Source organism: Symsagittifera roscoffensis, chromosome 1, assembly GCF_963678635.1.
Source record: "Symsagittifera roscoffensis chromosome 1, txSymRosc1.1, whole genome shotgun sequence".
NCBI lineage: Eukaryota > Metazoa > Xenacoelomorpha > Acoela > Convolutidae > Symsagittifera > Symsagittifera roscoffensis.
The window spans coordinates 76,538,749-76,560,926 of NC_087062.1; the positions used below are offsets into that span (position 1 = coordinate 76,538,749).

Below are 22,178 nucleotides of genomic sequence, written 5' to 3' on the forward strand. Positions count from 1 at the left end.
AAGAGAGAGAGAGAGAGAGAGAGAGAGAGAGTGTGTGTGTGTGTGTCAATTTTAAACTAAAAAAAACATTGAGCAGATCGCTATTAAATATCAAGAAAGGGAGGGGCCCTTTTGAATTCATGCAAAATTGAGCAGATCGTTAAAATAGATCAAAAGAAGAGCCTTTATCAAACAAGTTTCAAGACTTGCCTGAAAACAGAACAAAAAAACATACGATCTAAATGTTATGAAATTCACTTCATTCATTAACACTGAAAATGAAAAACAAACCAATGACCCAAATTGTTATTTTTCAAACCCCATTAATTTACGCAGAGGCGAAGCTAGCAGGACTTGCGATACAATCATTCCAGCTTTGAGACAAAAACATGCCACGACAAAATAAAAAAAAAACAAAATTCGAACCGGAAAAAAACGCACCAAGAGTTAACAAAGACGAAAATACCTTAGCATAACTTTTTTAAACCGAAAAAAAAATCAGCAAGACTGAAGACTTAAAAAGTTAGCAAATCCCCTCCCCCTCAAATTACACACACGCACAGACTGACCACATGGGGAAAGAATAAAAATGACCATCACAATTTTGTAAAAAGTGACCAAAACAACAAACCAAAGTGACCAAAAATGACCTTCGCTCTCCAACACTCAAACAAAAAAAAAACATTCAAGGCGGTCAAAAAACTTAATTTAGCTGTAATTAAACTAAAAAAGTTGTTCGATGACAAAGGTAACGAGAAGTTTTCTTGCCGAAAGCAACATAGGATATCCAGAATTCAATGCAAATTTTCCCATTATCAGTTGTCTCGTCTAGATGCAGGGCATAGCGTTTCATAATAAGCTGATTTCTGAGTTGGTTCATGACCCACGGGGTAATTCCGTAGGTTAACATTTTGGAAAGGTGACTTTGAGACAAAGAGCGACCAAAATGTAACCAAAAGTGACTGGTTACTCATGAGTGACTAAAGTGGTCAGTATCCACACGCACATACAAAATTATTTCGCTCGTCGAGAGATGCAAAGTGAGTCCATATAATTTGGGCCGGAACCTATCAAACCGAGAAAAAAAGAAAAACAAAAAAGCCGACAAAACGTTGCCATGAAAAAATTGACCTATTATTTCTAGAAATATTTTAGCAATGTGTGCAATCCAGTGAGCATAAAGATTATGTTTACTTAGAAACGAATCAAAATCAGGTCAGTAAGCCGATAAACTGTAGGCCGACATAATTTGGGCAGAATAAAGTTTATATATATATATAAAAAAAAGTCAGTAAAAATGCAATCACCAGAGGTAAATCAAAACACTAAAAGCAACTACAATGTGAAAAATGTACAGCAAAAAAAACAATTATGCAATGTGGCAATTAAGCCGACAAAACATAAAGCAGACAAATAATATGCCCACAATTTTTTTGAAACTGAATATTTCCCGTTTGAGGAAAAAAAATAGGTCCTGTCAGTTTCGAACCCAAGACCATTGCCATTCCAAGCATTTTGGTTACCTCCAGGCCAAGTGTGCCGGAGACGCAGAGAAATTTCAGTTCAATGTGAACTGAAACTAAATGTACCATTTCTAATTTTGACCATTCTATGAACCAATAATTTGCGGGAAAAGTCAAGTACCCGATTCCAGTACCCTTGCTTATCGCAATGGTAAAGTTAACAGGGGCGAAGTTTCTTTTTTAATTGGAACCGAAGACATTGATATCTTCGAAATGGTTCAAAACTTTTTCGAAACACTCAAAAATTGTCTGGAGAAAAAAGACAGCTGTATTAATTACTTTTGTTACATGTTTGGAACCAATAGAAAGTTATCACCTCGACTGATGTGAGATGAGCGCGTGAAAACAATTAAGCCTTACCATTTGAAATTTGAGCCATTGACATGATGACAAAATAGTCAGTTGAATCACTGGATTTGGTCGTAGGTGTATCCTTATTATTCATTGCTTCGTCGAGAGAGGGACTGGTGTTCTGGTTGCAAATGACACACTTTCTCGATGAAGCCCCTCCATCTTCACTGTTAGAGGAGTTCTGCTCGTTGGCAGATGCCATCACATCTTCGTAATTAGCTTCCAAGAACTTCGCTTGTCTCTGTTGCATCGCCTTCATCAGTTCTCGGTTCTTCTCACGAGCTCTTCGCTTCCTTAAAAAAAACATTTCTGCCACGAGTACTCGGACCCTACTAGGCTTCACCTGATGAATTGATATCAAAATGAGTAAGAAGGAAGTTATCATTGAGACAGGAGATAGCCGAGATTTTCAAGAGACAAGGGACTATCTCACCTAAGAAAATTGAAAGACAAGCAATTTAACAAACAACTAGCATGTAACGCACCCCGAAGCTTCAAACAGATTAATGAACGTGAAAACTGCTAATATAAGAAATGACGAAAAAAAAAACGAAATGAATGCAATCGGAACATTACACGAGGGAATCCAACAACGCTTTTGATTTCAAAAATTGAATGATACAAAATATTTGAACTTTTTAAACGAAAATGGTAAAATCTCCAAAATTACTGTTTCAGATCTTCGTATTTCAAACTCATAACGAAACCCTAAAACGGTCGACAGCAACATATTCATAAACAGATTTCACAATCCAGCGTAATTAATTTTAAAATATCAGACTATTTTTTCTTAATTTACTGAAAAATATTGAAATATCATTAAGAAAAACGCACATTTCGAAAATTTGAACTTTTGAGCAAAAAAATTAGGAGAGCAGGCCACATCTGCATCCGCTGGTAGTAACCTGACATCACCCATCAAAGGGTCGACATTTTCAAATTTTGAATAGTTTTTGAAAATTTTCAAAAAAGATGAAAAAAAAACGAAAGGTGCTGAGCGGTCAAATTTGGAGTCAAAATAAAGGTCCTGATAGTACCTTGACAGCACTCGGCCATATCGTCGAATATTTCAAACTAGGTTAAGTTTTTTTTAATCTTAATTTTTTTGAAACTTAAAGCATGAAAAACGGCATATCTTAGAAACTAAGATAATGTGAGCAATCACACATGGAGGCTTGATAGCACACAATTTTGAGCTTGAAAAAAAATGTGAAATTTGTTATCTAAGATGCAAGATAATTTTTTCTATAAAAATAGTAGTATCTGGTAAGCTAAAGCATTTGTGGGTATTCATAATTGGAGGCCAAACTCGCTAACTCTGGGAAAACCTTGAAAGCATACCAGTATCGGGTTGATAATTCCGAAACGGATGAAATAAACAATGAATTCAAACTTGAAAAAAAATAAACATTGCAATATACGATATAGCCTGAACGTGAAAAACTTCTTAAACGTACAAAAATAATAAGTTGAAAAAGCTTAAGCATGGCAAGATAGTGAAGTCCACATTTAAAACACAGAGGCGAAGCAGGGCTTCGCAAACAATAGCGAAAACACGAAAAATAAGAGAGTTCATAACATCACACAAGCTTTGCTTGTATAAAAATGACAGAAGTTTGAGGTCAAATTTCTGAAAACATATTATTAGTTTTCCACAGGACAGGGGTAACTCTGAACTTAGCATCAACTGCATATGAAGAAAGAAACTGTTTAGACATCTGGACACGACAAATCTACCATGAAAAATCAAGTTTCTCAAAAATGCAACGCTTAGAGTTCAGACGAGTAATGAAAAGTCAAAACAGAATGAAAAATTAGCAGAAAAAATAATAATCTATTATTGACATATATATATATATTTTGGAAAACTCTGCTTTAAAAAAGGTCAATTTGAACAAAAAAAAACAGAAGATAGTAAAAGTCAGCGTTAAATTTATATTGGTAACAGTAATTCCGAAGCAGAAACTAAGTTGGCAGGCATTGAATCCACGCCTGTCGGGTCTCAAACAATGCCAAAAAGCAGTTGGAAAGATGCCAAAAAACTTGTTAAACAAAAAAAAAAGAATTTATTTTTTCAACTTTCGATATATATCACGAATTTTCGAATTTCAATTTTCGAATTTCAAAGACATATACAAATTAAAACTATTTAAACATGAAAAACACTTTATTATTACCTTTTTTGATAAAGCTGGATGATAGGTAAATTCAATATTTCACTGGTAAATCTGCAAAATAAACTCCACCTTTGAACCTAAAAATCATTCCTTTTCGCACCACTTCCGCTTTCTTTATTGTAGAGAGTTAATTTCTTTCCTTGCAGCAAAAGAATTTGAACAGAATTTTCAAAGAAACCGAATTTGAAAGCACCAAAAAAAAACTTGAGCTCGAACAATTTCTTGAAAAAACATAAAAATCATCAAAACTTATCATCACGACAGATGGGTCGAACCTGGGCAGCGTCGAATGTTTTTAATGAACTTTTTTGTAAACTAGCTAAAATGCGTCCGCTCTATCTTTGCTTGTGTAATGAACATTTTTATTTGCGAGTTAGGTTAGAAAAAAAAGAAGATTCGTACTAATACACTACGCTGCCCGCAAAAGTAAGAATAAATCCCCTTTACAACCTAAAAATCTTCGAAGTTTGTTCCGCCACAGCCTCTTTCTTAATTTGAATTGAACTTCTAAACAAATCACAAGTCAAACAGGTCAAAAAATCAAACCGCGAAAAACGAATTTAGCCTGAACAAATTTCAAGATTTCAAGAAAAAACGGAAAATCATCACTACCTTAATAAGTTTGTTCTCTAAGTTCATTGACAAACAAAACTAAAACCATTAATTGCAACACATTTAAAAAAAAAACAAATGGAAAACTATGCGGTTAGAATAATCCAACTTCCAATTATGATAGTTCGAGCTTGCAGTTGCCGCAAGTTAGAGGGAGAAAAAGCTTTGGTGCCGGAAAGAATTGGAAATAAGTTATTCGATTAGACAGATGTCTAATGGGAAAAAGCTCTAGTATCAGATTTGATAGTACTTGCAAGTCGTAATTTTTATTATGATTAATATTTCAAGTTGTTTGTTTTTGCAATATTTCTAGAAAACTAGTATAGTTACCAACCTTTCCAGAAACTCAGCCTTGGCACCACTTGGGGAAGCTTCGAACAACTGTCTTTGAATGGGACTATCTGCCACATTACTCGCAGCAGGAGACAGTGCCTCAATCACTTCCCTGACTCTGCGCCTAGCTGCAGAACTCAACTCCATCATCCGGGCTAGAACCAGCTTTAAGTGATGCACAGCGCTGCCACAGTTGTAGTTGTGATGGTACACACTGGACTCCCGCAGATCCTCCAGACTGTACCCTTTGCCCTCTCTGTGGAGCTTGTTGTGCAGTTTAATCAATAGACTCACTATATCTTCTTCCACCTGCAATAAAAAGAAATAAAATTTAATTTTTCGCTTATTTTGAGCAAGCTACGGTCTTTTTTTACAATAGTCTCAATTGGTCAGTTTCGAAAATATCTAATATCATTTTAAATTTTCGCCGCAGCGCGTACATTTTTACGCAAGCATTATGTGCGACAAAATTATTATCAAAAAACTTCGATCAAGAATATATGATAAAATTAGAAAAAAAAACGCGAAGGTACGAAACTTCTACTCACATTAATCATCTCGAAAGTAGCCGTCATACCTAAAACAAAAACATACTTTCAAAATGTTTGAAAAAAAACCTGCGCAACTGACAACTACATCCCCATGAAACTTCGGTTTTTGCGAAAACCAGGAATTTCTAGCGGCAGAACGACCGAATTACTGAAAATCATTCAGCCAATCAAAGCGCAATTTTTAACACAGAGGCGAAGCTGCACTTCGCAAACACTTCCGAGATCTCGACCAAAAAGCAGCTCTATCAAGTGAAATAAGAAAAAGTAGAAATAAGCCTCGAATTAGCAAAAACTCGGCTACGCGTAGGATTCGAATCTGCGACCTACTGCAATCAAGAGATTTTGAGTTTCACACACTATCTACTCAGTCACGCAAGCTTAACAACCGACAAACACTGGTCACGAATAAAGCAGCTACATATGCTAATAAATTGCCATTGCCAATCAGCAAGTAATAATTTGGAATATAACAAACTGAAAGCATCCACACTAACTTTGCATGTAACAAATCGCAAAGCATAAAGCCACATTATGTGTAAATTATGCATTTCAAAAAATTGCGAGATATATTGAGTTAGAAAATTTCTGAAATGGAGTTTTCATTATTGTAATGATGTTTGAAACAAATCACTTTTTTCTGTTCATTTGATGAATGAAAAAGGCATCAACTGTGTTAATTAAATCACTTTTTTCTGTTCATTTGATGAATGAAAAAGGCATCAACTGTGTTAATTTATAACTATTCAAATGTCAAAGCACATGCTATAAAAAAGCTGGAAAGGTGCCTCAAACGTGTCCCCAATATTTGCGACTTAGGTTGGAAAAAAAGAAGGTTCGTACAAATTCGAAAGAAAAAAAGTGACAAAAAAAGTGATTTTCTGACATTTTGAATGATTTCAATTTGGCTGAAATGTTTCGCGAGCAGGCCTTCTCCCAGAATAACAACTAGTTTGCAAGTCAACAAGAAACTACCTGTGAGCTGATATTTCGTCTTGACACTTCCTATGTAAGCGGAGCAATTGTCCACGACGGATCTATGTGGAAACCAAGAGGCAAAGTCAGCATCATGGAAAGATAGGGGTCTGTCTTGGACACCTGCAACTGTTTCTGCACTACTTGCGGAGGCTGGTGAGTTTCTTGAACAGTGGTCCAGGGATAGAGAGAGTAAGTGCACTGCTAATGCCAACAGAGATTCAGGGAGGGAGTTCTCAGAGTTAATTGCCTGAAAAAGCAACCAAATCGCTGAGTCAAACTATTAAAAGGAAGAAATCGATTTTAATTACTTGAATGTTCTAGACTTCGTATTTTGACCCCCCCGAAACTTTTTTCAGTGAATTTCCTCATACTGGTCAAACTTAGGCAAAAACGACTGAAAAAATGTGTTAACAGAAAGGCGGAGCTGCGCTTCGTAAACACTAGCGAGGAAAGCAAAAACTGAACAAATTAATTTGATGAAAACGAAAAATCCAAAGTTAAGCTTCAAAAAAAAACTGTTGAGCGTGAAAAAACTGCACGACTTAACTAGGAGAGTCGTTTTTTTTTGTGTAGTCAATTTTTTTGTTGTTTTTCCGTAGCTCAAACTACGTTTCAGTTCACTTTTTGGAAGAATTTTTTGGCGCGCTAGCCCTTAGTTCCCGATTTAGTCTACCAAGAATGAACCATAATCTTTGGGTAGTGAGGGGTTAGGATGTATGAAGTCGTGGTACTTCGAACTCCTGAAAGAGACTTACCTTGAAAAGAACTGTAAATATGATGCCGAGGAGTGTCTTTGATTCCAAGATGGAGAGAATCTTCTCGTAATGAAAACTAATTGGCTTCAATGGTTTGAAGGGCGGCCATAGGTTATCAGCCGCTGAGCAGTAGCCGTTATCCGCCATCCTAAAGAAAAAACCCGGATAATTTTCAAAATGGCTGAATGGAAGTCACTTTTTGTACGTCCTTGACAAAATTATTTTATGTTTACCCGCAGACAAAAAAAAACAGAAAAAAATTCATCCGTTAGTTATAAAGTAGTACACAGCATGAAGTAGCTATGGGCAGTTCAGAGCAGATCGGATCAAACATACTGATCAGAATCTCTCAAAGTCTAGAGCTCCAGAGTGGACTAGTCAAATGTGAACGATAAACTTAGAAGAATGAAGCGAAGGACCTCTCACATTTTTGAGTATCTGTGCATGGAGTTCTGGAAGTCACTCTTCCTGATTGAGCGGAGGGAAGTGTGGAGGGGGTCGAAGCTGAGAAGCCATGATTGCAGAGTCAACTGGTAGATACCCTGTCGCATCACCCCATCTGAGCCCAGTCCAGGTGGGGAGAACACTGCCAACATCTCCATCATAGTCTCCGTCATTTCCTTGAACTCGTTCTAGAAAATTCTCAAACTAAGCCCGAAAATGATGGAAGGGGTTTTTCAAACTTATCCAAGACTTTCTCCTTTTAGATCACTACCATTGATTCTTATCTTTGTTCACTTCATTTGGAAAAAAAGAGCATGTAAAACCTACAAAGAAAGTTCAAATTTGAACTTCAAATTGGCTAGAACTAACTGGATTGTGATTGATTACATTAGATCACTCACAGATAAGTTATGGCTCATTTTTTCAGTCACAATGTCCATGAGTTGACTGTATGGCTTGTCTCCTACAGACAATGAAGCCATCAGTTCGTCCTTGCAAAACTGTTCCTCCTCCATGCCCAGTGACAGGCGAGAATTTACGACAAGAGCCACCAGTCGGAGGATGGATTCTGCCAGGGAGATTTCGACATCCGAGGACAGTCGGCCCTCCGCACTTGTTTCGGCTATCGAAAACCAGTGCTTCATACCCTGTACTGCTAGCACTCGGTCGAGAAAGTAGTCCCCACTGAGATACGAGGCGGCGAACTTAAAATATAGGCGATATTGAAAGAAGATTTTGTGAACCAATAGTTATTTAGCAGTCTGTTTTTTAAATCTTAATCGAAAAACGCGACAATCCAAGCTCACATTAGAAATGAGAATTTTAGGATTAACGAAATAACGGTTACGATAATCCAAACTCACTTTAGAGTTGGGGCTAATTCTCAACTAGTTTACGACAAGAAGTTTTCTCGGAGAAACAATCGGAACACTTTTGAGTATCGAGAAAAATTATAAGAAGACACAATGATGATGATGATCATTTTTCTTATCATTAAATCAAAATATCACTTCTGAGGGCTTGCTTTATAAATTCAGGTTATAATATTAATTCTCTGTCTGAATGAAGAACACTTCCCTGCGCTATCGAAAAACCGTTCAACTACAAGCTGGCGAATTGTCATGCTCAATTTTTAATCTTGCTAAATTTGAAGCTGTTGAACATTTTATCACACAGAGGCGAAGCTGCAATTCGCAAATACAAGCAAAAAAGCGACAAAAAAAGCTCTCAAAAATTAACACTAAAAATGAGAGAAAAAAAACTAAGAGACGAAAAACTCTGCGAGGTTCCGGTATCGAACACCTGACGCCGAGATTAGAAATCAACATTCCTAGCGTCTGCGCCATGATCACTTCGCAGTTTTCAAACAATAGCCGCCCAAAAAAAAACAATCAAGATATGATGATGCAGCAAAAAAAAAAACTAGGGGTCCAGTTACAGCTGGAGGTAACCACTTAATAAATTTAAATGAAATGATGCGAAACGTTATGCGGAATTTCCAAATGGTCAAAAATTGAAAAGTTCTTGGTTGATTGTTAATCAAAAGTACAGAAAAAGTTTAAGCGAAGGAAATCAGTAAAACATCTCCGCTTGATTAATTTAGAAGCCACAAAAAATTTTACTTATTAAAATAGGGCACAAACTCTTGTGCAGAAAAAACGGGCTTAATGTGTTCTTTTGATTGAATCCTTAATATCAGATTTGGAGGCTTTCGAGAAAACCCAAGTTTCCAAAAAAGCTGGCAAATCTTTTTTATGTACAAAACTTTTTTACATTTTTTTGTGACAAAAAAATTTCTTCAAAAATTAAAGAAAATATGCGCAGCCTTTTCTTTTCTTTGAACCCCCAATAACTGATTTGGCAGGTTCATTTTACAGAAAAATTGAAATTTTTCCACAAAAAAAACGAGCAAAACCTTAAAAATTTGACCTTTTCTAAGTCCATAAAGGTTAAAATTGGTCGAATTATCAAATATTTCACGTATTACCATCAACGCTGCTTGCTTGCCAAATTAAGTAGAATCCGTTGATGCTGGATATGTGACTACACTTTTCTTCGGTTTCACCCTTAATCTCAGATTTGGCACCGAAGTTCTTCAGGAAAACAAAAAAATCCAACAAACGGTCAACATTCCGAAATTTGAACATTTTTCTTAAACCAAATATGATTTTATACAATACAGTTGTAGCAAAAGAAAGAGCACAAACATTTTGCGCACTTGAATTTTTCAATGTAACCCTTAATCACAGATTTGGCAGGGTAGCTTCCAATGAACGTTTTTGAAAAATGGTCAAAATTTCAGAAAGTAGCTTTTTTTTAAATTCAGAATGATTTCTCTTCAAAAAGTAAGTGCGTAGCTGCTTATGCAGTCAGAAATGCTTTTCTTTTTTATTTCGAGTGAACCCTCAATTTCAGATTGGGACGAATGATTTTAGAGGAACATAAAAAGACTCCAAAGAACGGTCTTGTTTTAAGTCAACTAATTTTCTACAAATAGTAAGTGCGTAGCTGCGTATGCAGACAGAAACACTGCTACCTTTTATTTCGATTGAACCCTAGATGTCAGATTGAGAAGAATGATTTTAGAGGAACATAAAAAGACTCCAAAGAACGGTCTTTTTTTTAAGTCAACTAATTTTCTACAAATAGTAAGTGCGTAGCTGCTTATGCAGGCAGAAACACTGCTACTTTTTATTTCGATTGAACCCTCAATTTCAAATTGGGAAGAATGATTTAGGACACAGATGTGAAGTTGCACTTCGCAAACACAAGCAAAAATATGACCGAGAACGCTACTGGGAGTCTACAAAACTTCTTAAGTGACGCACACCAATTATGCCGCATTAGCAGTCAATTTGAAAAAAAAAAAGAAATTTATTAACTAATATGCTTCAATTTACTGAGCAGTAATAACATGAAAAAAATAAATGTAACAAAAATAAAAGGAAAATGATTTTATTTTGAGAGTTTTTGTAAAATCATCCCCCCACACGCCATATTAATTACAAAGTGATAAATTTTGCTCCTAGTTACAAATCAATTATGAGAAATAAGCTTCCTTCAACCAATTTGGAACAATTTCTATGACGGATTAAACCTCCGCTTCCGCGGTAATAGCGCGAACATGTCGCGCGTTAATTGTCCCAAATTGGCCGAAATGGCAATTTTTGAACCCCCATAGCTTGAAGAAAAATGATCACAGGGGAAACATCTTTCCCAATTTAAACTCAGTACAACAATACTGTTTCAATGATAAAAAAATCCCGTCAAAAATGGCTTGTCAAAAAGTCGAAATTTATCTGAAAAAAAACCACCCCGAGCACAAATATTTTGTTACGAAAGTCGGAACAATTATAGTCTTGTGTTAAAATCCTTAGCATTGGCTGTACTTAATAGCTGGTTATTGATCAAAATGAACACTTTCAAAATCAACACGTTTTATCGCAACAATATTTGCGTCGCAACAATATTTGCGACTTAGGTTAACAAAAAAGATAGTTCATACTATAACACAGGCATTGCTTGTGTAATGAAAATCAAAAGAATCTTAAAAAACGGTCAAAATTTCAAAATAAGACAATTCATTTTTATAAAATTTTTCCACAAAACTAAGTGGTAGCTGTCATCAATTATCCAATGAGGATTCCTAACACAGTTTCTTGCGATTGAACGTTTGATCTCAGATTGCTTTTCGGCACAGTAAATTTCGAGAAAAAAATAAGTTCGAAGAAACGACCAACAGTTCATAAATTTGGGCATTTTCTAAGGCCATAAATATTTTCTACAAAAACAAGACGTAGTAGCTTATGCATTTGCGACTCTAATCACATTTTCTGTTATTTGCAGTCTTTGATGATTTCAGATTTGATAGGGTAGTTTTGAGAAAATGAAAAAAAAAATCCGAAAAATGCGTCAAAAATCCCCGACTGCAAGTTTCGAATGCCGTGTGATTTGGTAAAACGAGAATAGCAAAATAAGCGGCAAACAGTTGAGTGGAAGGTATTTCCATCGGCATTTTAACCAGTTTTGAGGAAAAAAATTGGTGCCACCAAAATTAGCACCAGTATTTGCGACTTCGGTTACAAAAAAAGTGCACTTCGTATCAAGACACTACGATCCGCTTGTGTAATAAAACAGCTAAAATGGAAAAGTTCGTTTCAGAAAACCTTTGTTTATCCGTTTAACTTAATTTAAAAAAAGCAACGTTTCTTTATTGATATACAGTCCAGAATTGAGATTTCTGGTTTTTTGAAAATTTTAACCTAATGCTTGATAGGTTGATAATGCCTGATGCATGATTCTGATTGGTTGAACTCAATTTTTTGAATTAATTCAAAAAAAGCAGAGTCAAGTCTGAAGAACGAAGTTTCTTATCTTTATGTTTGGGCCGTCTAATAATAGAAAAAGATAAAAGCGACTAATGTTTGACACCTGCACGAATAGAAGATCGGCGTCTACAAGAGAGTGGCTAAAATGCGGTTGCATGTAGGTGACACTCTGCTGCATCACCGAGTGTCCATTGCGCACCCACACATTGCACATGATCTCATTCACTCTACACAACAGGTGTAGGGGAGCAAACATCACCTGCTTCACTGTCTCTTTACTAAGTCCTGCAAAATTAAGATAAAGCCCTTCATCGGTTTCAAGCAAGAAAAAATACACAATTTACAGTTTGTTTGTGCGTTTGCCTTTCACGTTTTTTCGTTCCATTTTGGACTTTGTTATTAAATCACCATCCATTTAGCAAATGAATTTGAACTGAGATTAAAAAGAAATTATGAAAAGTAACGCCCCGCAGACCTTTTGAAATAAATAAATTCGTTCATTGACAGCAAATACCGCTCTTTAATAAAGTGTAAAGTGGTTATAGTTAGATCATGCTGGTCAATTAAGCCTTAATTATGCACTATGATTTGTGAATTTGGTTGAAAAAAGTTGTCTGACCTCATAACTCGCTTTGCAATAAAAAGCTAGAATGGCGAGGAACTTAGATGAGTAAAAGCGTGCCTATTTGGTCCTTGAGCTGTCTCCCTTCCTCTGGGGAGTCGAGTTTGTTTAGCACGCGAGTGAGGAGGATGATGAAGGATCTGTGTAATGGCCAGTGGAAACAGACGTCGTCCGGGTAGAGCTAAAACATATTCAAGAGCTTGTAATAGAAGGTATTAATGTTCCCCTTCAAATTAGATGTTCCGAAGCATACTGAAAAAATTTCCAAACTCGAATTCCAAAACTTAGCCCGAGATTGGATTTATCTTTCATGCAAGTTTTCATTCCCAAAAAGAGTCGAATACTCAACTCTGATTCACTGAAATAACTTTCTGCTATTCGTTCTCAATACAAATTTTCCGAAATTGGCTAAATCAAACAGAATTCACTTTCTCACGAGCCTCATCCGACAGCATCAGACTCAAAACAATAAGTGAGGTCTCCATGTCAAGTAAGGGTTAATTTCCATTTTGATATGGATTGCGCCTAATTTTGCTACTATATTCGTGATATTACGATGTAATGTGTGCAAAACAAATGTGCTCAAAATGGTGAGTATACTATGGGGGTAGGGGTACTGAAATGCACACATCTGCTGTTCCCAGGCCTCCATCATGTTACGCAAAAAGGGCTAATGCCTTATGACAACGTGAAAGGATTTAAAATTAATATCTGCGTGTTAGGAGAGTGTGTAAAAGCCCAACCTGCTTTGAGTCGATGTTGATACCGAGGGCTGTGATGGTATCGAGCAGATCCGTGTGCAGAATCCGCAGCAATTCCAGGCTATTCTTTTTATTCTGAAAAGGGTCAAAATACACAAAAAATGTTGATTCTGACGACCAAAAGATTAAATCGTTAGGGAAGGGAAGGTGCAATGATATACGTATCCGTATCTTAATTGTATATTCGGAGTTTCGAGGCTCTGTATATGCTTCACGATCCGTGCTTGTTGTTTTAGGGTGAGTTTACATTTCAGAATCTAAAATATGCAGGCAGGCAAAGCTATACCATAGATGGCAAGCCGGTTTTATTAGCAATTCCCAAACAGCCGATCTTCCTAAGCAGCTAGAACATAGCCAACTGACAGTTCGAAAAGATTAATGATCGCAAGGAAACTGAAAAAAAAAATCGACGTTTTTTCAAAAATCTTAATTTTTGAATTTCGATGAAAAAATTAGATGGCCTTAAAGCTCTTTGAGTTTGCAGAACAATTTATGACGGACACTTTTTTCTTAAACAACCCTTTTTGCGAAAACTGGATCAATAGGTAAAACTTTTATTTCGCTGGGAAATCTGACAATTAATTTCCATTTTCGAAATTACAAGCCGGTCACGCTTTTATTGACCTTAAAAATTTTGCTGTTCGATAGTGGTGTTTGCCTTCCTTTTAACAAAAGAAATGTACTGAAAATAAAAAGAAATCACAGGTCAAACCGCGAAAAATCAAAATTATGCGTGAACAAAGACTTTTTCCTGAAAAAATTAGCAAGACTCACTACGTTCATCACTCTTAATTATGGAATGACCTTTTAAAAGTTAAAAAAAGTCAAAAGATAGTCCAGCTATAAACAAAGATCGGCTCCTTTAACTTCTAATTGCTAAATCCCACACAGATTGATCTTCATGTATAACCCTGCAATATCGATGGCTCACATGGATTTTTTTTGTCGTTGGTGGGTGGGAGAGGAGAGGCGAACGACAAAGGAGTACAAAGACAAAAGACTAAATAAGGTGTAAGCATCAATTACTATTGGATCAAGTGGTAGATTTAGTCCAGTTAATACAAGTTTTGGTTTAACGTACGATGAGAGAGTGGTGATAAACAAGAGACCAAATGGGGGAAGCACAGGCTTCAATTTCCACACTGAATGCAGTCAAGTAATTGCCACTCTCGTACTCAATGTGTTCGAACAGAGCCCTCTTCTGCACATCCATACCTGTCAAGTGGCAATTAGCAGAATTAACATTACTTCAAATTTTACAGCCGAGTGACAGATATCAGTTTCGATTTGAATTCATTACCTGTGAAGCTCTCCAAGATCTGGGAATATTTGCGCATGAGGGGAGTGCAACGGAGGAACACCGCCACGACAGACGAGTGGGCGAGGAGGTTGAGGAAGTCAGAGAATATTGACCAGTAGCAGTGCCTGGACACCACTTCCATGGAAACGTCCACGGTCGAGTGGTACTCTAAGATCGATTACGAATTACTTTAAACAAGCAATTTTAAGTTCTAATTAAATACAAAACATTTTATGGTGCCAAACAGTTTTTTGCTCACTTACTTTTTTTCATATTGGAATTGATTTGAAGCCGTTGGATCCCCCTAATACTTTTGATCCCCTCGCAATAAAAAACGTCCAAATAAAGTTTGCTTTCTTCAAAGTGATTTTCGAGCCCAAAAACTGACAGTTCAGTATATAAGAGTTAAATTTGGAGTGCCGTCTGTATTTAGACAACCGCGTATGCAGACACTGTATTAACCAATCAGAATAAAGACAAGGAAGAAATGAATTTCATTTCCTCCTTGTCTCGATTCTGATTGGTAAATACAGTGTCTGAATACGCGGTTGTCTAAATACTGATACGTAACCGTTAAATATATACAAAAAAAACGAGAACAAATTACATATAAACTAAGCCATGATAATAATTTAGTGGTAATTACATTGATCTTTGTTTCGGCCATTTTCAAACTGAACAATGTCACTGACCTCCTTCGAAAAGGGAAGACTGGACACTGAGCTGTTGTACCATGTACGTTAGACAAGTAAGGAGCACATGCAGCAGGTCTTCGTCGGATAGCACCATCTCGAGGGCTAGAGACTCGTTGGAGAACAGCTGCACACTGATATGGACGATGTTGTTTCCGATGGCGTCAATGCGGGAGGGACTGCTGAGGAGAGTGTGGGTAAGGGAGGGGTAGTGGCGCAGAAACACCCGCGCAAATTCATTCTGCAAACGGATAAATGCAATTTACATGCATAAGGGAATGTACATTTATAAACGTTTACATACACAGACTACACGTTATTGGGAAAATGCTGCAAGCTTTAATCAAGAAAAATTGCAAAAAAGCTAAACTTAGCTATAAACATGAGTATACCGTCGAAAGTCTACCAGTCCAACTCTAACGTTCAGCAGAAGCAAAATAACAAGCAATGAATGCTACGCATATCATACTTCGCCTAATTAGTAAAGGAGTCAATCTTACATCTTAAGTCTATTATTGCGAGCATTGCAAATGACTTCACTCATTCACAAAAATATAGCCAGTGAAAGAAGTGTCCATGAACTCAAGGTCTATGTATTGTTGATTTATTTTGTAGACAAATAGGCGCAGCTGCGCTTCGCAAACACCAGCAACAGAAGAAAAAAGCAGCTCTATAAAGTGTACTAAGAAAAGGTAAAAATAAGAACTGACAATTAAAAAGTTGGCTGTGGCGTATTCGATCAAACGACTAGAAGATTTAGAGTCCCCTGTACTCGCATCTTCACCACGGATCCATGACAATTTACTAGCACTAGCCACAAATATAGCAAATACATATGCTAAAAAATTGCAAATTCTATTCAGCAAAAGTGGCACAAAAAACAAACCAAACAGACAGTTTTGGATGTATGAATTTCGAATATAAAAAACTGAAGGCATCCACACCAACGTTGCGTGTAATGAAATTGAAAACTTGAAATCAAATTATGCATAAATTAAGCAATTCAAAAAATTTGACGGAAAAAATTTTTGAAATCTAGTTTTTATCATTCTAATGTTGTTTGAAACAAATAGATTTTCTCCGGTTCATTTGATGAATTGAAAAAGCAGTAATTGTGTTATTTTACAACTAACCGAATAGCAAAGTAAAAGCTATCAAAAAGTCGTTGAGTGCCACCAAAATTGGCTCTAATATTTTCGGCTTAGCTAGCGAAAATATGAAAAGATTTAAAACACTCGGCTAGCAAGCCTGCCAAATTGGGAAAAATCAATAAAGCCGACGAAAGATCAATTCATTTTTACAAATTGTTTGAACTGTAAACTCAGTATCGCTTCAGAAGCTCTAGACCAATTAATGAAAATGCAAGTGCTGACACGCAATTTGGCGAGATTGGAAGTTGAGATCTAAAAATTGGAGATCTTGTGAAGAAAGTTTATTTACTAGAAAAAATTCTAGCACCGGATTGCAATGCCCTTGCTTATAGCAGGGGACAAAAAATAACGAAATTAAATGCAAACGTAAGAACAGCCACCAACGCTTTCCATTCAAAAATTAATGATTAAAAAAAATCACATTCAAAGTTCTTTTCTCACTAAAACGGCCAAATCTCCAAAATACTGGGATTCAGATGTTTGTACTTTCAAACCAAAAAAAAAAACCTTACAGTGGCCGACCGTACACAACATAACTTTTCACGTCCTAAAAACTTCTGAAAAGCTTTCATTTGCAAAATCAATAATTTCAGAAAAAGAGGTTATTGTTCAATTTAGTTAATTATTTTCCTTAGCCTGTACGTAAATCAATTGCTACTATCAATCGTTTGATCCAGCGTAATTACTTAAAAACATCATGAAAAGTGAAAACAAAATTTAGAAAAAAAATTAACTAAGGTTTAAGCACAACAGAGGGTTAAGCCACAACAAAACTAATGTCAAACTTTTTCGAAAACATTTAAAAAACACCATATTCAAGGACTGAAAGAAACTGAGCAATCAAAGTTTTAGACCAAATCTGCGAACAATTTGACAGCAAAACGCCACAAGGTCGAGATTTTCAAATTTTTAAAGTCTTTGGTAGGTTAAAGTATATAAAATTTGTGAAAACTTTTGAAATATCATAAGAAATGTCGTATATGAGAAACTAAACGGATATGAGCAATCACATTAGAAAGTAAGACTTCCAACCACTGAGAAAACCCTGACACCACCCAACTAAAGGGTTGGGGATTTCATATTTATACCATAAAAACCATAAAAAACGTTATATCTCGGAAACTAAAAGGGTTTCATCTGTCACATTTCGAAGCAAGATTTGCAACCCGTGTGAAAACCCTGGCATCAACCCACCATTAGATTCAACATAGAGCTAAATTCAACATAGAGACCTTTTAAACTTATGTCAAGTGAAAAGCCCGTTAAATATTTCTCAAGCATTGCACGAAATAGCTTAAACTTGCTAAAACTCGTTCTTTGAGCATGCAAAAACAAACGTTGAAAAAAATTAATCATGGAGAGATAGTGAAGCCGGCATTTAAACATAAAATTGATTTTTTCTGCTTACTAAGCTCAAACAGTCGCACCTAATATGTCTCGTAAAGTTTAGCCAATTCGACCTACCTTGTACTGTTGATCTGGTAGCAGATTGAGGAAGAAAGTGGTTAGTGGCTCTGGTAGTCCATACACCACACCCCAGAAGAAGATCTCCTCGATGAAATTTTTGTTCGGAAACACCCTCAGAGGGGGGCCCGACTTCATCACCACATCATCTGCACAATTTATACCAACTTGCCAGTTTTAAACTCTTTTACATATGTTTAGAAAAGTTGACACATTCAAAAAGAAATTTTACAATATAGAAAAGCAATGATGTTTATTTAAGATGTTTTCACCAAAAAATGATTTGTGAACACCTGATGTACTAAGAAGGATTGCCAAGTATATCCAATAAAACTAACATCCTCTGCTTTTCTGGTAGTTCAGTAACTCTTCTTGTGCGAACAGCTGATCTGACAGCCTCTCCGGGTTAGCCACAGTCTCTAGATCTGAAATAAATTATTGGGTTGCTTGCATGGATGATCATTTTCAACTGCCAAGTATGTCTGAAATATGTCGCAGCATATTGCAACTTTGAATAAAACAGAATATCGGCCAATTAAAACTAGATTAACCAAGTTTGAATGGTCGGGATTAAGTGGTCAAAAACAATTACAAGCCAATTGAAAATCTCATAATTATTCTTCTTGCTTAGAAAAATAATGCTCGATAAAACTCGAACCTAATAAAGATATATAGACCAGAAAGAGACGCTGCAAAGAAAAAACAAATGATTTTGAAGAAAACAAACGCTGATATTAATTCCTAAAAAAATTATCGGTCACACAACAACAAGTTTATAGAAATAGAGTTGATTACCATAACCGAAAAAACGCAATTAAACAAAATTGCTAAAAAAAGACAAAAACGACGTATCATTGAGCAATTTTAATATCCGGAAACGTATCACTGTTATCTGGAAATGAAATAACGTATGAACAAAAACTTCTTTCGTTACAATTTTACATTGAGAGCGAGCACTTCCAACTAAAGGAAGACAAAAAATTGATCAGGAAAAGTAGCAGAGAGTAACTCAAGTCGAGTGAGTACAACAATAAACGCGTCTAGCAATTTGGAAAAAAAATAACCGAAAATTTTGAGCTTATTTATTTCGGATTTGATAGGACTTCTGGCTTGCTTGGCCTTCATTTTTCAAATGAAATAGCAGCCTTGAAAGATAGGGATAGAATCGAATGAGTGAAAAAATTTGAAACTCAAATGTCAAAAACTGAAAAAAACTTAACACACAGGCGAAGCGGAGCTTCGCACCACTTGCGATTAAACGTAAACGAAAAAAAAAGGTAAATGTTGAAAAAAACTAGTTCTACCAAAAACTAAAGTTTCGTATATCTCGATAGAAGTTCATTCTAGGCTAACACGGCATAGGCTTGAAAATTAAATTAGCAATGGAACAAAATTTACGAAGAGGAAATAAGGCCGGCACTCTCTGAGCAGACACACGTTAAAGAGAAAACAATTTCATAAAAAATCTTGAGATAAGAAATCACCTGAGACTAGAATGAACAACAATTGCACTTTCAACCACAAAAATTGCTTAGTGCATAAGAAAAGAAAAAAATCAGTGGTGGCAACTCAGCCGACAACCTTTGAGCAGAAACCTGTGGAGCCGAAAAACAAAACAAAGTGACATAGAAAAAAATTTAGAAGTTTCAAGTCCACCTCCTTTAACTTGCAAAGTACAATACTTGCACTTGAATTGAAAGCTGCTTACAGGACAAACAAAATTTGCGATGTGACAACTAAGGCAAAAAAAAGTTTAACAGAATAACGGAAGTCCAACAATTCAGTTTTAACCGAAAAAAAATTTACAATACTATATATACTGAAAAAAAAGGTCCGGCCGAGACTCGAACTTCAGACCTTAGGGTAAAAAAGCGACGGCTTTAACTCTAGGCCAAGTGAGAAGAAAACTAGATTTGTGAAGGTTCAATAAAAAAGCAAGTTAACGAGAAGTTAAAACGTGCCAGAAAAGTTGTTTACTGGAAAAAGTCGTGTTCCGGATTTCAAAACACTTGCTCTCGCAAGTGTAATAATACCTGATTTTGCCGAACAGGAATTTTTGCCCTCGAAACAACGCAATTTAAGTTCATTATGAGTTCATTATGCCATAAAGTATAATGAACGCAATATAAGTTATGAAACTTAGCAACCAAACGGTTTGGCCTCGAGATCCTTGTAAAACTACTGGTTACACAATTAGTTAGCCAAAAAACAGTTACAGAAGTCGCAATAAACTCTAGGATACAGAAGAAAAAATGCACTAAAACCGTGAATGAGCTCAATCGAGTCCCAATACATACACTTTGTCATCTCCAAATAGGTCTCTTGGCACAGCATCAACTGGGTGATCGTTTTTCTCATGGCCTGTCCCAGAAGAGTTAGCTCTTCAAGCCATGCCACAATACTGTTGAAATCCAGAGACTTGTCGTCCACCGAATTCCTCGGCGAAACTGTAACTAACACGAAAAAACGTTATCTGGTTGCGCTACAAATAGGACCAAATGATGAATTTTACAAAAATAAACTAGATGCCAGCCAATTTTTTGCTGTTTACATTATTTAAAACATAGCCAACTGACAGTCGGAAAATAGCCATGAACGCAAGGAAACTTAAAAAAATTAGATGGCCTTAAAGCTCTTTCAATTTGTAGAAAAACTTATGATGGAGAATTTTCGGTTGGGTAAGACAGTGCCGAAGTAAGAGTGCCGAAAACAAAAATTTGTTAAAGAGTGCCGAAAATGAAAGAAACTGACTTATTTGTCGTGAACTAATTGAGAAAAGAAAAGAAAGTTTTGTTTGCTCATCGATTTTGGCGCCAAAATTGAGTCTGAACAAGTTTCAAGTGTCATTATTAATTTTCCCGCCAAAAGCTAGCCTCTTAAATTGCGTTCCAATATTTCCCGCCTTTTTCGGCACTCTCTAACTTCGGCACTGTCTAACGCCCCCGAATTTTCAGAACAATTTATGATTTGAGAAAACTGGATCAATAGGTAAAACTTTTATTTCGCTGGGAAATCTGATAATTAATTTTCATATTCGAAATTAGAAATCGATCACGTTTTTCGTGACATATACGATTTTCGATAATGGAGTTTGCCTTCCTTTTAACAATAGAAATGCACTGAACTTAGCAAGAAATCACAAGTCAAACCGCAAAAAAAATTCAAAATTGAGCGTGAACAAATTTTAAGACTTTTTCCTAAAAAAACTTTAAAAATCAGCAAGACCTATATAAGAGTACTCACTTCGTCCATTACTCTTAATTAATCGGTCGCGCTTTGTCAAAATATAAAATATGAACATCGATGTCGAGCTGAAGAGTAACAAAATTTTCGCTTCCTATGTGAAATGACATCTTTCAACCCTTAAACACAATCTGAAGCAAAGTGTCAAGTGTTCAGCTTCTGATTTTATATAAAAAAACGGATTAAAACACAATTTTAGAGTTCACAAACTGTTTTTGGAGTTCATTTAAAACAAACTGTTTTTGGAGTTCGTTTAAAATTCATCAAATTCTGGCCGCAATATTCTGAGCAACTGTTTGCTTTCAACTGTGGTCCAGCCTCCTGCACTCACTTTCGTATTGGCGGAGAGAGCTGACCAGTCTGAGCAGCAAGTGGGGAATGATGACTTTGGCCGTCGACAACAGTCTGTCCGGCGCTCCCTTCTCTGGCTTCTGGTGACCATGGTTCACACAAAAACTGAAACAAACCTACTCATCTCGAACACACGCAAATTATGGACTGGTCTTATAACTTTTTTTGCGAGCTGTGGCTGGTGTTATAATTTAAACGAGCCTCAACAACTCTGCTCAATATCTTCGAGGATGGTTAGATAAAAAAGAAGACCAAACACAGAGGCGAAGCCACGCTTCGGATCACTTGCGATACAAACGGGAAAATTGAAAAAAAAACAAGTCGAAAAAACTAGCTGTATCAAAATGAACAGAGTAGAAGCTGCGCTTCGCACCACTTGCGATACAGCACAAAAAGCCGCTAAATTGGGAAAAAATCAAAAATGTTGAAAAAACAATATCTTTAACAACGAATTAAGCTAATAAATAAAAAATATACCATGACAACAGAATGTGAAACTAACATCAGAAGAAGATTTACCAAGCGGTTACAAAGCTGAAAATACGGTAGCACAAAGCCTTTAAAAA

General features: G+C 36.1%; 1 protein-coding gene across 3 annotated transcripts in view; it reads right to left on the reverse strand.

Moving 5' to 3' along the window:
- LOC134849173 (E3 ubiquitin-protein ligase UBR3-like) overlaps positions 1-22,178 on the reverse strand; it is a 38,932-nt gene that overhangs the window by 11,726 nt on the left and 5,028 nt on the right. For 2 of the 3 annotated variants that reach the window (XM_063866489.1, XM_063866488.1), the window contains exons 4-20: positions 21,593-21,717; positions 20,316-20,471; positions 18,357-18,443; positions 18,019-18,167; positions 15,404-15,644; positions 14,712-14,879; positions 14,493-14,626; positions 13,394-13,486; positions 12,711-12,831; positions 12,132-12,313; positions 8,102-8,404; positions 7,683-7,888; positions 7,257-7,404; positions 6,499-6,748; positions 5,524-5,552; positions 4,977-5,284; positions 1,863-2,146 (exon numbers count right to left, since the gene is read on the reverse strand). In XM_063866489.1, coding sequence (XP_063722559.1) covers positions 1,863-2,146; positions 4,977-5,284; positions 5,524-5,552; positions 6,499-6,748; positions 7,257-7,404; positions 7,683-7,888; positions 8,102-8,404; positions 12,132-12,313; positions 12,711-12,831; positions 13,394-13,486; positions 14,493-14,626; positions 14,712-14,879; positions 15,404-15,644; positions 18,019-18,167; positions 18,357-18,443; positions 20,316-20,471; positions 21,593-21,717 — 2,984 coding nt within the window. The remainder of the gene's footprint in view (positions 1-1,862; positions 2,147-4,976; positions 5,285-5,523; positions 5,553-6,498; positions 6,749-7,256; positions 7,405-7,682; positions 7,889-8,101; positions 8,405-12,131; positions 12,314-12,710; positions 12,832-13,393; positions 13,487-14,492; positions 14,627-14,711; positions 14,880-15,403; positions 15,645-18,018; positions 18,168-18,356; positions 18,444-20,315; positions 20,472-21,592; positions 21,718-22,178) is intronic. The other variant, XM_063866490.1, reaches the window with a different exon arrangement.